The sequence below is a fragment of the Aulostomus chinensis genome, chromosome 2, assembly GCF_037954235.1.
Source record: "Aulostomus chinensis isolate RoL2024-O1b breed Wild chromosome 2, RoL_Achi_v1.0, whole genome shotgun sequence".
Taxonomy (NCBI): domain Eukaryota; kingdom Metazoa; phylum Chordata; class Actinopteri; order Syngnathiformes; family Aulostomidae; genus Aulostomus; species Aulostomus chinensis.
The window spans coordinates 617,162-630,321 of NC_141321.1; the positions used below are offsets into that span (position 1 = coordinate 617,162).

The window sequence follows — 13,160 nt, forward strand, 5'->3', positions numbered from 1 at the left end:
GTGGGATTCTGCTTCCATCCAGACAATCACAGAGGTGAAAGCACGACCTTTCACCCTGCAGGAATGACTGGTAAAAAATAGTAATAATGCAACACTTTTCTCAAAGCATAAGCTATTGTTACATTATGAGCTGTGATTACATTACAAGTTTCTAAATAGTTGGGCTCATAATGTAATAAACTTTTACATTATTACATCAAGCACAAAGACATTATTACGTTGTGCACTCATGATCTGATTACATTCTGAGTTATTACATTATGAGCTGTTATTACATTCTGAGTTATTACATTATGAGTTGCTACACATCCATTGAATTTGAGTTTTTGAAGAGTTCTGGCTTGAATTTCTGTGGAAGATGTCAGAATAGCCTCCCAGAGCTGCTGTTTTGATGCAAACTGCCTCCCACTCTCATAGATCGTTTGCTTGAGGATGGTGCAAAGATTCTCAGTACAGTTGATGTCAGTGGAGGATGGGGGCCACGCCATGAGTTTCTGTCCTTTTAGGCCCATAGCTGCCAATGGCACAGAGGTATTCTTTGCACCATGAGATGGTGCATCGTCACGCATGAAGATGATTTTGCAATGGAAGGTATGATATGTCTTTTCGTACCATGAAAGAAAGTGTTTGGACAGAAACTCTGTACTGTACTGTACTTTATGGAGGTAATTTTCACAATTTCATGGACCTTAAAGGGCCCTACCAGGGCCTATCTCTCCCAATGATTCCAGCCCAAAACATGACACCACAGCCTAGTTGGTACATGATGGCCATCCACGACTCCATACATCTGGACCATCCAGGGTTGCACAGCCTTCATCAGTAAACAAGACTGTTTGAAAATTAGTCTTCATGTATTTCTGGGCCCACTGCAACCGTTTCTGCTCATGAGCCTTGGTCAGGGATTGTAGGTTTATGCACAACTGCAAGCCTCTGGAGGATGCTACACCTTGAGGTTCATGGGACAGCAGAGGCACCACCAGCTTTAAACAAGTTTGCTGTCGCTGCATTTTAGCAGCTGCTCTCTTAAACCAATGCATTTGTCTGGCAGAAACCTTCCCTGTTATGGCTCTTGCTGCAGGTACCTGTGCACTCTGACTCACAGTACAACAATCACGCTCAAGATTTTGTGACATATCTAATGTTTTCATACCTTGTCCAAGGCATTGTACTATTTCAAGCTTTTCAGCAGCAGAGATCCTTTTTCTTTGCTATATTGCTTGAAAACAGTGACCTGCTTAATAATGTGAAACATCCTTCTTAAGTATTTTCTTTTAATTGGGCTCACCTGGCAAAAGTTATTATCACGTGTGTCTGAGATTGATTTCAATGATCCAAAGAACCCTAACACACAATACCATTCTGGAGTTTAATCGAAAAACAACAATTAAATGTTTATGAAACTTAAATCCAATTTGCATAATAATTTGGAATGCGGTGGAATAGAGACAACCATCTGCATTAGGCTGAAGACCCCTGGAAGACCAAGGAGGTCTACCATGTAGACCAGATAGATCAGCAGCAATCATACAAACAGAAATCAGGGCTGGAAAAAATGCGAAAACTTCTTTTTTGAGTAGGATGAGTTTGGTTTGCCTAGCACTCTGATTACAGTCCTCTCAGAGTACCAGAGACATGCAAGGAGCATCTCCAGCCTCAGATGGTAGTCTGGCCCTGGTTACAATCTGGCTGTTCATTACAGAGCTGACTGAGGATACGTGATAATATTCAGTAAAAGCTTGTGATCGCACGATAACAGGCTGATTTATCTAACCCCTAGATGGAAAAGCTCATCATAAGGACTTAATATCCCACAACAGCATTAAAAGCTTACAATAACAACCTTTCCCAGTTCCCCCAGTTAACAGACATGACCCTGGGTTGGCCTTCTGTTTACCATTACACCTGACATATGTAGATTAGAGTATTCAACAGAATCATGTGACATGAAAATGATGCTTGCATGCAAAAATCAAAAAAGGTAAAAAAAAAAATAAAATTAAAAATTAAATAATACAGCCCTCTAAGCTGGGCCATGACATTTACTTGTAAATGAACATTTAATCTTGGAAAATATATCAGTCATACATCAGTCAGGATTTTTTTCTTTTACTTCTAAATACTAGAATCAAAAATCCAGGATCAGTCACTCTGATGCTCCTTTTAGCCCACAGATCGACAAACATCCTCAGAGGAAGGTGTATCCTGAGATTTCCCATCATGCACCTTAGTATAGTGTATGGACTTCCATCCTTCAACACTTGGCGGCATCACAAGTCGATGGTTCCTCGGACTTTAAACTTCTTGGCGGAGCGCTCACTGGCTCGCTGCTCAAACTTGTTTCCATAGATGTGAGAGATGAAGCCGTCGATCTCCACCGAGAACATGCTCTTCTTCTTTGGGATCACTGATGAAGACAATGACACACCAACCAATGAGGTCATGTGGGATCCTGCTGACGGACATGTCTAATTTTAAAAAACCTGCTTAAATGATATACACAGTTTTAAGAATTGGTTGTCTATCTGTTTATAGTTGTTGAACGCTCGCAAAGTGACGCTAACATTAGCCAGTCACATCCTGCTGCTGCTACATTAAGCAGCCGGCGACCCCAGCCAGCAGAGTCGTATATACATCAAGAACATATACATCTGTCTGGGCTGCACATCTTTGTTTTTTTGGCTAAAACTGGCAATGTGAAGAAATAAATTCGCCTGTGTTAAGGCTTTTTCAAACAAAAACAAAATCTCCTGATGAATAGGCTGTGACCTGTTGACTTCCATCTCAAAGAACTGGAATCGGGAATCATTTAGAACTGGAATCGATCCTGAGAATTGGAATCAGACTCGGAATCCAAACAATACCCTACCCTACTTATGATCCGTTTTGTTGTGTAAGCATCATTCATTCTTCATGTTCATGAACACACTGAGCACGCTCCAAGTAGAGAAACTCCACTGCTGAAACTCCTAATGACTGTATTGTCCACAGTTGTAAATCAGAAATAACCAAAGACAGAAACAGGCTCTTCCTTTAATCTGACAGAAACTGTGAAGAATATGTCATGAATACAAACATCATGATGCCACAAGATGACATCACACTCAGACACATTTATGTAGCTGCTGACTTACCATCATTCCTATGACAAAGACAGGAAATATGAGCAGACACTGTCCCCTGCTGGTTCTTTTCTCATGGACTGACAGTAACCCCCTATGCTCTCATGGCTAAGTAATGACCTGCTTTCCTCTCATGAACTGGTAATGGAGGTCAGACAACGGGACCAGCCCCAGTCTCACTATGCAACCCTAAAAAACAGTTGAATAACATTTCCCACAGAGGCATAATTCTAGAACTTGCCACTCATGTTTGTCTGTCTGCAGGCTGCTGCTGGAAGATGAAGGTCAAAGGTCTATAAGGTCAGACCTCTTGCCAAGGGCACTCGTGTCACATGACTATCTGATTCATTACAACTGTTCCTCTACCTTTCATTTTGTCCTCTTTGGTGATGATCTTGAAGACATGTTTGAACTCTTGCACCAGAATCCCAGTGGTCCCCACGTATGAGGGGCATCTGGAGCGAACCACTAGGAGACAGACAAGCAGAGTCTTATAGAGATGGGTGGAGCTTACTAACAGGTACTTCATCAGATGAACCATGTGGAGTGTTGACAGATGATGTCAACATGGTAAACTATTGACTTTATTAATAGTGGCAGCACATGAAGCCATGCCTTTAATGGCATAACAGAAGTAGATACAAAATTCCCATTTTCTTTTGCTAATTTTCCAAAATTTTCATTCAAAATTAAACAAAAATTTCATTGTGACGTAGATGGGAGTAAAAGGTGTCTCTGTACCTGTGATGATGGCGCCATGGAAGTCAGCCTTCAAAAGCTTTTGCTGTACAAATTGCGGAGAGCTGCAAGAACACCAACGGCAGCTTTTGAGGTTGGGGGTGGGCGGAGTTTTTGTCTGTGTGTGTGTGTGTGTGTGTGTGTGTGTGTGTGTGTTGGGGGGGGGGGGCTTCAAAGGGGTAATTTACCTTGTTGGTTTGAGTCCTCCACACAGGTCAACAATGTACTGCCTCCAGAGATCATGCAGTGGCAGGAAAAGCTCGTATCTACAATAGTAATAGAGAGTGATGCTGAGTAGAGGAGTGGAGCCACTGTGCTCGGACCACAAGACAAACACGCATCAGACTGGTCATCAGCTTCTGTGAACGACTTAACAAATTCCTTAGACAACTACCCAATGTGAGGTTTATGCCACAAGTGCCCTAAATTAACAGCATTGGTAATAAGCCAAATTGTTATTGATGTTTCTGTTTATGTTAATACACCAGAGTGTAGAAGCTCTTTCACCAATATGATGGGTTCTTTTTCTATTGCACCCTCACTGAAACACAGTGACATTCTGTTACGGTTTGAGGTTCCATTTCTGGAAACATTAGTGAAACTCAATGGGATCATGAACAAGAACCTACAATCTACCAGAACATTGAGGGGCATCCTGGAACCCCCTCTGTACTGAATCTGATTTGGTGTGGGTTCATTTACCAACAAGACAACAGTTCCCCAGCAGACACCAAAACTGGGCAGAGACTATTTGACCAGGAAAAAGGACCCTGGAGTCCTGGAATTGATGAACTGGCAAAATCCAAATTCAAATTTTGGATTTAAGATTCAAAGATTGATCACACAAAAATTTCATCGAAAGCAAATCTGAGGAATCAGCTATTTGGAACTCAAAAAAAAAAAAAAGCAGACTGTCAAAAAGTACATAAAAACAATTGCAGTAAGAATTCAGCAGCTACCAAAGCCAATAAGCCACACAAATGATTAAGTTATTTGGTTGTTATGTGTAAAAAAGGGCGATTTAGTTGTAGCTATGATTCCTTTAAAAAAAAAAAAAACAGTTCTACTGGTTTCTATGCGTGAACTGAACCTTGAACTGAACTGTCTCTTATTGGTGAAACATTTGTGGCTGCTGACTCCACCCAAGGACTTATGACCCGTTGCAGTGCATCAGTTCAGTAAGATTTGTGATCAGTGGCTTGATATTCTTCTGTAATGCCAATGGTTATGATGATGGAGAAACGCTGGCTGACCCTAATACAACTTTGTATGTGTTCAGTGTTGCTTCCTTCCTAGTAAAATGCTTCCCCTGTTCCTGCCCAACCTTTGAGACCCCTGACTCACCTCTGATGCTCTGTCCTGATCTGGAAGATCTTCATGGCCCTCTTCTGCTTAGCGCTAAGACCTTTGGCTCTCTTGCTGCTCATGCCTCGCTCCTTCCTGGCCCGGGTGTAGCTCAGGGTCACCGCTTTATGGCTCAGGATGTTCTTCAGGTCGTACTGCTCATGTTGCTCGATGCTGTTCTTCAGGAATGTCTCGGTGAAGGCTGCTGATTTAGAAATTGTCCGAGACTGTGAAGGTACATTAACAAAGTTGTACAACATTTGTAAAAACATTTACTTTTTCTTCAAATGGGATTTAAGAATACAGATGTAATAGTGTTCATCCTTTTTTGAATCCAAAAATCCAAGCTTCCCACAACTTCACCTGCTTTCACCCAAGTTCCTATCATATGCATGTGACCATAGGAACATTCCATCCACAGGTACATCATGACTGGTGGGACATGTGAAGGACATGGAACAGTCCACAAGTCAACAACAGTCATCAGAGTCAAAGGCCTTTATGTTCAGATTGAATCACAGGCATTTGTTTACTAGAATGGATGTAGTTTATCAGTGTGGTTGTAATTTATTTGAGTGGAAATAATTTATGAGTATTTGTAGTTTGTCATAGTCTATTTGGTTTATTAGAGTTGATGTAGTTTATTAGTTTGATTTTAGTTAATTAACTAAAACAGTGGAACAGTGGATATAATTTATTAATGTGGTTGTAGTTTATTAGGTAAGGGATAATCAACGAGTAGGTGTGCCAATATACAGTTTTGGATGCACAATGCAGAAGCAAATAACCACCAGACGCGCACCACCAAGTGCATCCAAAACCATAAGTGCACATCTACAAGTTGATTAACCAGCTTATACCATGGTCGTTAAAAAGTTTGAAGAAGTAGAGGACAGGAGTTATTTTAGCAGCTGTATGCCAAAATCACTGGTCAAATATTTAATGTGTTTTGTCTTTGGGGAACTAGTTCCAGTTGCTTACTGTCTTGAAATGCTGTTATTTGCATTGAGAGATTTTGTTGCAATTTCTACAATTTTTTTTACTTTCAAAATAAGCAGATTTAACTGAATTGTTGAAAACATCAAACACAATCCAGGATGATTAATTTTCTTTAATGTTAAGTTAAATGTTGACCCTCACTTTACATGTTCAGATATGTCCCGAGACTCATGCTACTTTCCTACACCATTGTGGTGCTATTATTCCAGTCATGTTTTTAGGGAAATTTCAGCTAAATTAATCCGTTTTAAATGGTATGTACCAACCACAAACCAGCTACTGGTCTTAGTGATCACCCTATATGATAAATATACCCGTATGAGGGGATGAAACATTGACGAGAAGCTGGATGAACAATGATGACGACGGACAGACATCATCCAAATCCTCACCTCCACATCCAGCAGCACCCCCAGGTCCCGTGGGATCCTGCACCGAACCAGCGCTTCTGTTGAACACACACACACACACACACACACACACACACACACACACACCTGTTAATGGTCAGGAGCGCCAAAACTACACAGCTCCATGATTTGATTTTTATTTGAAGTATTATTGTGTGAAGTCCTACTTAGATCGACAGTGCGTAGCTAACAGTCTGAACACAGCAACTATCTCCGGAAGGTATGGAGTAACACAAGAAAATTGATTCAAACAGCTGACCATTGGCAGGTGTATGAGACAAGCTTCTTACTCTACTCCTTCTTCTTCTATTTAGTGTAATGGCATAATCGGAGCAGTACCGCCACCTACCGCCAACAAACTTCGATCGGCAATCGTCTTGTCGAGCCGTTTTCCGGTAGGAAAAAATATCGAGAGCTTGGCGATGTTGGAAACATCCCACAGCGAGCGAGCGTGTAAGTCAGAGGAGAGAGCGAGCAGCGCCACCGCTCCACAACTGCTCTCTGACAGTTTACACGCTCCAGACAAAAACTTTAATTACTGCAAGATTATTTTTGACCTCTCAATTTTATGTTTTTTATGCCTTCAATTCCTGATCCTGTGCTTTTAGTTTGTGTTTGCGCTCTCATGATGACAGCTACATGACGCCATAGTTTTGGTTTGAAATCATTCCAGAACCGAGCAGTGAGCAAAATCACATCATGATTTCATATGCTTTCTTTGTGTGTTTTAAATTTTACAAAATTATGTGCCTTTGAGCACACTGTAAAAATCGACAACGAGAGAAAAGTTTTCCATACTTTATTAAGACTTTCACACAATATTCCAGACTTTTAAAGGTCTGTAATCAGCTTTCTAAAATTCAATATATATTTTTTTAAGATTTTCAAGACTACCGCAAGCACCCTGCATAGTGGACATTTTGTCAAAAGTACCGTGTAAGCGAGATTTGACCAAGCCAATGAGGTGACCGGGCTCGAGTCTAGATTCGCTACTACGGGTCCTGACAAAACCTGAAGATCGTAATCACATGAGCGCGGTCCTCCACGGTTCTATTCTGCTCCGAGACAGAACCCTAACTACTAGTGACAGTGGCGTTTCTGTGGTACCGACCGACGTCTAGTTCACATTTCTACTCACCGTCCATTTGCTGGCTGTCTTTAGAGATTCGTGTAGACTCGTAAAGACCCGAGAAAACGATCTGGGCACCCGCAACACACGTGTATTCTTTTTTTCTTCTGTTTGAGGGTGGATCGAGAATACGGTGACACCTCCTCTGTAGGTGTACGCCTACCATAGCCAATATCTTTTTTTTTTTTTTTTTTTTTAATTACTTCTTCTTCTTCTTACTGGGTTTTTACAGCGGTTGGCAACCAACTACCTGGAGCATTACCGCCCTCTTCTGTCCCACCGCGGAACACCATCTTTCCCTACATCTAACCCCTACCTCTAAATCCTAAACATAATCTCTATTCCTAAATCCTATCATTCAGTCCTGTACCCCTCAAATAATGATAGAACCCTAACACTCTCCCTATCCTCCATCCCCAGAACTCCCTCCAGACTGATCCCACCTCTCCCCATGTCCCTCGACCTGTCCCTCATCACCCTCCTCTCCACCTCATACCCGCCACACCTCAGAAGTACGTGCTCTACCGACTCTTCCTCACCACAGCCCAGTGTCGTGCTTCCCTAACACCTTCAAAGTCCCGTTCAGCCCAGTGTCCCATCCTCAGCCTCACCTTCACTACCTCCACCCCTACACCCTCTAGCTCGCACACTCCTCTGAACCCCATAAAAGTGCCTATCCTTCTCTCCGTCCCACCTTCCCTGCCATGTCCATCACCCTCTCCCTCACTATCACCTTCACCTCAGCCCTACCCACCCTCACATTCATCTCCACTGTCCTCTTCACCAACTCATCCGCCTTCTCATTCCCCTCCACTTTTTTGACTTTGAGGACGGAACCAGGACTTACTGTGAGCAGCGTCCCCTATTGTACTGGAGTATAGAACATAAGGTACATATTCATTTACACGGATAAAAGAGAACAAAAGACTTGCTTTAAAATAACAGTCCCCTTTCTTATCTCACTGAAGGAAGACTCAACTGTGCTCCCATGTGTAATATGCCAATGCACACGCTTGTCTCACAGCTTCTTCCTTCTCAGCAATAATGATCCAAAGTCAGGGCTGCCTGCAATGTTTCCTTCAAAAGGTCCAAATTAGAACCAAATAAGGGGCCACGAGTTCAGAGAATACACCTAATGAGTTAAAATGCACTTTGTCTGCGTAACAACACTGTCTCTGGTGTCTCATTTTACATGTACACTGAACTGTGGTCCTGCAAAGGTGTCAATCTTCCACCTAATTCAATTGTGAAATAATAAATTGGGAATCAATCCATCCATTTTCTATATCGCTGACCCATCAAGGGCATTGGGCGAGAGGTGGGGTTCACCCTGGCCAGGTTGCCAGTCCATCACAGGGCCATCAGGAGCAATTAGAGGCTCAGTATCTCGCACAAGGACACTTCAACATGGTATATGGTCACTCTAACTCCAAGGGCAAGCCATGCTGCCCCTTATTAGAATACCAAATCTTTAAAGAGCATTTTACCTCACAATCAGCTTGCTTGCTGTGTAACCATGGCATCGGGGAAGCAAAGAAATCAGTGACCATGGTTCTTTGAACCTGTTTACAGAACAGAGTTTAACACAAGATGTTTGTCAGGTTTATGATGATGACATGACAAACAAAATCACAGCAGAGGTTACAATGTATTTATTCAAAATCTTTTTTACAAACATTTCATTAAATCCAATACAAACTGGATCTGTAGTCAGATGAGACATATTTTTTTCAAGACTGTTTTACAATTAAAATCTACTTATATAGTTTTTTAACACAAGTGAACATTTTCCCTTTGAAACAAAACGTGTGGCTTCAATGCCTGAAGACTGAAGTGTGTCTTCAAGTTTCCTGAGCTGTGGTTCACCAGTTGAAATGCAGACGATGACAGTAGTCAGAGACCAGGCTTTGGTTCAGAGATATTATTGTCATCATCATCATTGTCCCATAATGTGTCCAGCAGGCAGCAGGTTTACTGTAACCTCAGTCCCAATTACTTCTGTTACAATTTATGGATTCATTTTGAATTTTGCACGAATAAACATTTCCATATCAAAAAGTTAACATCACCACCACACTGTAGTCCTTCCTCTGACAGTTAACGCCACACTGCCGCTTCTTCTGATTAAAAATAGAGATATTTGAAATGATCAGAGGTGTAACGATTCATCCACTATATCTATGTATGGATTTATATCCCTATGATTCAACTACATTGATCTGTGCTCGACAAGCTGGCCTTCCAAACGACATATACTGGATCGAAAATCATTTTAAAAGGTAATCAATCAATTGTATCGATACTCGGAAATAACACACTAAATTTAAGCACAGGAGAATTAATTTAAATGTGTTTTTTAGTACTTTTAATGATAAAGACAATAAACGTTACTTGTTTCAGTCTCGGGGACGTAATCGGCACACACCAACAGCAGCGTGGATTTCAGAACAAAAATACGCAGCACGGCGGAAGATGGAGGAGAAACTGGGAGCAAGAAATAACCAACAATTGTGATCAGGTGCGTGGAAACACTTTGGCTTTTGCAAAGACTGAGCTGTTCTAAATAAGTCGCTTGCTGTTTGTAGGACATGTAAAAGCAAAAGTAGCAGGTAAACCTGCTGTTAAATCAACCTGAAGAGATTTTGGTTGCACTTCAATTAAATATTGTATTATTTTTATGTTGTAAAACAAAAGCAGGAGTAGCATGTAAACCTACTGTTGAAATGTTGGTTGTACACACTGTACTTTTATTGAAAATGTATTGAATATTGAAAATGAGAACAGAAAAGATTTACCTCCTGTTAATTCAACCTGAAGTGTTGGTTGCAATTTATTTAAATAAAATTTGAATTTATTTGCCATTAACTGTTGTTTATTTATATTCATAAATAATCTATGCCTGATTCCCCTACAAGATACAACAGGAGTCTAGGAAACTTTACCTTCACTGTCCAGTATCCAGGTTTTTATTTCACAGTCACACTGGTAGAATTTTTTACTAAAAAGTTACTGAATCATTTTCAAGTCACTGTATCGTTTTGGATTGTATCGTTCTAGATGAACCAGTATCCGTAACCATGAATCATAATATAAATTGAATCGTTGCTAAAATGAATCGTTACACCCCTAGAAACGATGTGTCAGAAACACCAATAACTGAAGCAAGAAAGGTTGAAGGTCTGAAGGGGGGGGGGGGTAAAATAAACAGTGTATTTGCAGTTGTGTTGTGGCTTCTGTGGAAGAACAACTACATCCAGTGACGGATCCAATGATAGGCACCATTGTACCTCTCATACCGCTTCCGCTTACTCCTGTTAAGGGTCGCGGGGGGGGGGGGGTGGAGCCTATCCCAGTGGCTACGGGCAAGAGGCTGGGTACAGCCAGTCCATCGCAGGGCCAACATATAGAGACAAACAACCATTCACACTCACATTCACACCTACGTCAATTTAGAATATCCAGTTAGCCCAGTCCCCAATTGGGAGGAAGCCGGAGTACCCGAAGAGAACCCCATAGGCACGGGGAGAACATGCAGACTCCACACAGAAAGATCCTGTGCCCGAGCCGGGACCTTCTTGCTGTGAGGTGACAGCGCTAACCACTGCACCACGGTGCAGCCCTACAAACTAACCCCTACACCAAAAATAATACAGTAGAAAATATTGTTTCTTTGACCACACAATCTCAGACCTTTCAAACGTGTCAAATATCATGAACTTCGTGAACTGCTTTGGCAAAGGGAACAGTGACCTCTGCTACCACTAGGGGTCATTACAGGATACCTGCAGGTATCCCTGTCATATGTGATCAGGAGCAGACTGGCATGGATCCTTCACCGTATGGCTGTGCTACACTGAAAGACTCCAAGTCCTCTTTGAGTTGACACAACTGAAGCAATCACTTCATTTGTATCATTAGAAACTCAAAAAGTTTTTCGCTGTATAACTTGTGTTTTTGAATTGTATGTGCCAAGGACAGTGCAGATGGTTCTTAGAGCCTGAAAGGAGTTCAGAGTGCTGAGTTTTTCATGTTTCACAGTTTTGTGAAAAAGCCTCTTAATCATGGCATTGGCACAGCACGCTGATGTTAGCTGCTTTTTAATATGTCAGAAGCCCCTTTTTCAAATTTTATGTTCTTTATGTCTAGAAACTGGACTCAAATTGGTCTTATTTGTGAAACATTTGGGTCTGCGTTTCCACCAAGTGGATAAATGTTGCACAGAGCTTCACCAGGACACGAGGACCAACTGAGGCCAGGTTCATGTGTGTCACACCAATGGCTGGAAACATATGAAACACTTCCAATACTGACTGCTAAAGTTTCTGCATTTTTAAAAACAAAGAAGATCCCAAGGTTTTGCTGACTGGTTCTACAGTTTAAGAATGTTTCATCTATTTAAATCCAAATTACAGGCAACAGTGAGTGTGGCTATAAACATGAGATTCAACAGTTTGGCACTGTGTGCTTTCTCAGTGGCTGAAGTGAGAGTCCCACACACACCTGACTTAAGTGCAAAAGAGTTGGAAGAGTTTCTGAGCACAATTAGTGCCTGAACAGTTCAGGGAATAATAATAATGTGTCAAGACTATGTTGAAGGTCTTGGCACAGAAACGGTTCCACTGATCCTGGGTCAGCCCAAGTGAAACAGTGCAGGAAGGCACTAAGGTGCAATTTCAGTTAGTCAAACAATGTTGCTCTAACTGCAAATATCTGCAGTTGTAATTTAGAGTAAAAGTAAAGAAGAACAAAATACTTGAGTGCAAGTAATATTATAATAATAATATAGCCAGCTAGTTGTAAACACAAAATCAAGGAGTAGTATTTTAAAAATGACAGATAAAGAGACCCTCTCTACCTTCTTGTAATAAGCACATCAATCATGTAACCACATACCAAATTAAATGAACATTCATAAGCTGCAATTACCTTTGATTATGTTTGATGATTTTGTGTGTTCATAATCTTGAACATCTTTAAAAAAAAAAATCATTAAAAGGCCCGTGTTTAATGAGCGTTTTACATTCAGAGGCTACCCAAGACGCCTGCAAAAAGAAGAGAAAAAAAAAAAAAGAGCAAAGACATTCCCCAGAGTCTCCAAGTATTAAAAAGAGAGCTATGAAAAGGCATATCATGTTTTTGGGTACCCTGCAGTTCATTCCTGGGAGAGACTCCAGTTTATTTGTGTCACTGCTGCTGGAGAGCACAATAACCTCTTTGCAATAAAATCAGCTTGTCTCCAGTGATCCACATTGAAACTGACTCTTCTGCACCTGTCTGACCTTGATCCCTTGAAGCATGAGAAAGTTCGACTAAGAAAGTAGTAGCAGTAAGTCTGAACTAGGCCCAGAAAAATTCCACTATGAAAACAACTCTAGAATGCTGCTAGGCACCACTCAGGGAACAAGTCTGCAACATGCC

General features: G+C 41.3%; 1 protein-coding gene across 1 annotated transcript; it reads right to left on the minus strand.

Moving 5' to 3' along the window:
* Positions 1-248: 248 nt before the first annotated feature.
* pop4 (POP4 homolog, ribonuclease P/MRP subunit) lies at positions 249-7,925 on the minus strand. Its single transcript, XM_086192651.1, has 7 exons — positions 7,752-7,925; positions 6,596-6,651; positions 5,205-5,431; positions 4,049-4,126; positions 3,864-3,925; positions 3,489-3,590; positions 249-2,407 (listed from the first exon to the last, which is right to left on the minus strand). The coding sequence occupies exons 1-7, from the start codon at positions 7,906-7,908 to the stop codon at positions 2,271-2,273; spliced, it is 819 nt and encodes a 272-aa protein (XP_086048777.1). The 5' UTR covers positions 7,909-7,925; the 3' UTR covers positions 249-2,270.
* Positions 7,926-13,160: the final 5,235 nt, after the last annotated feature.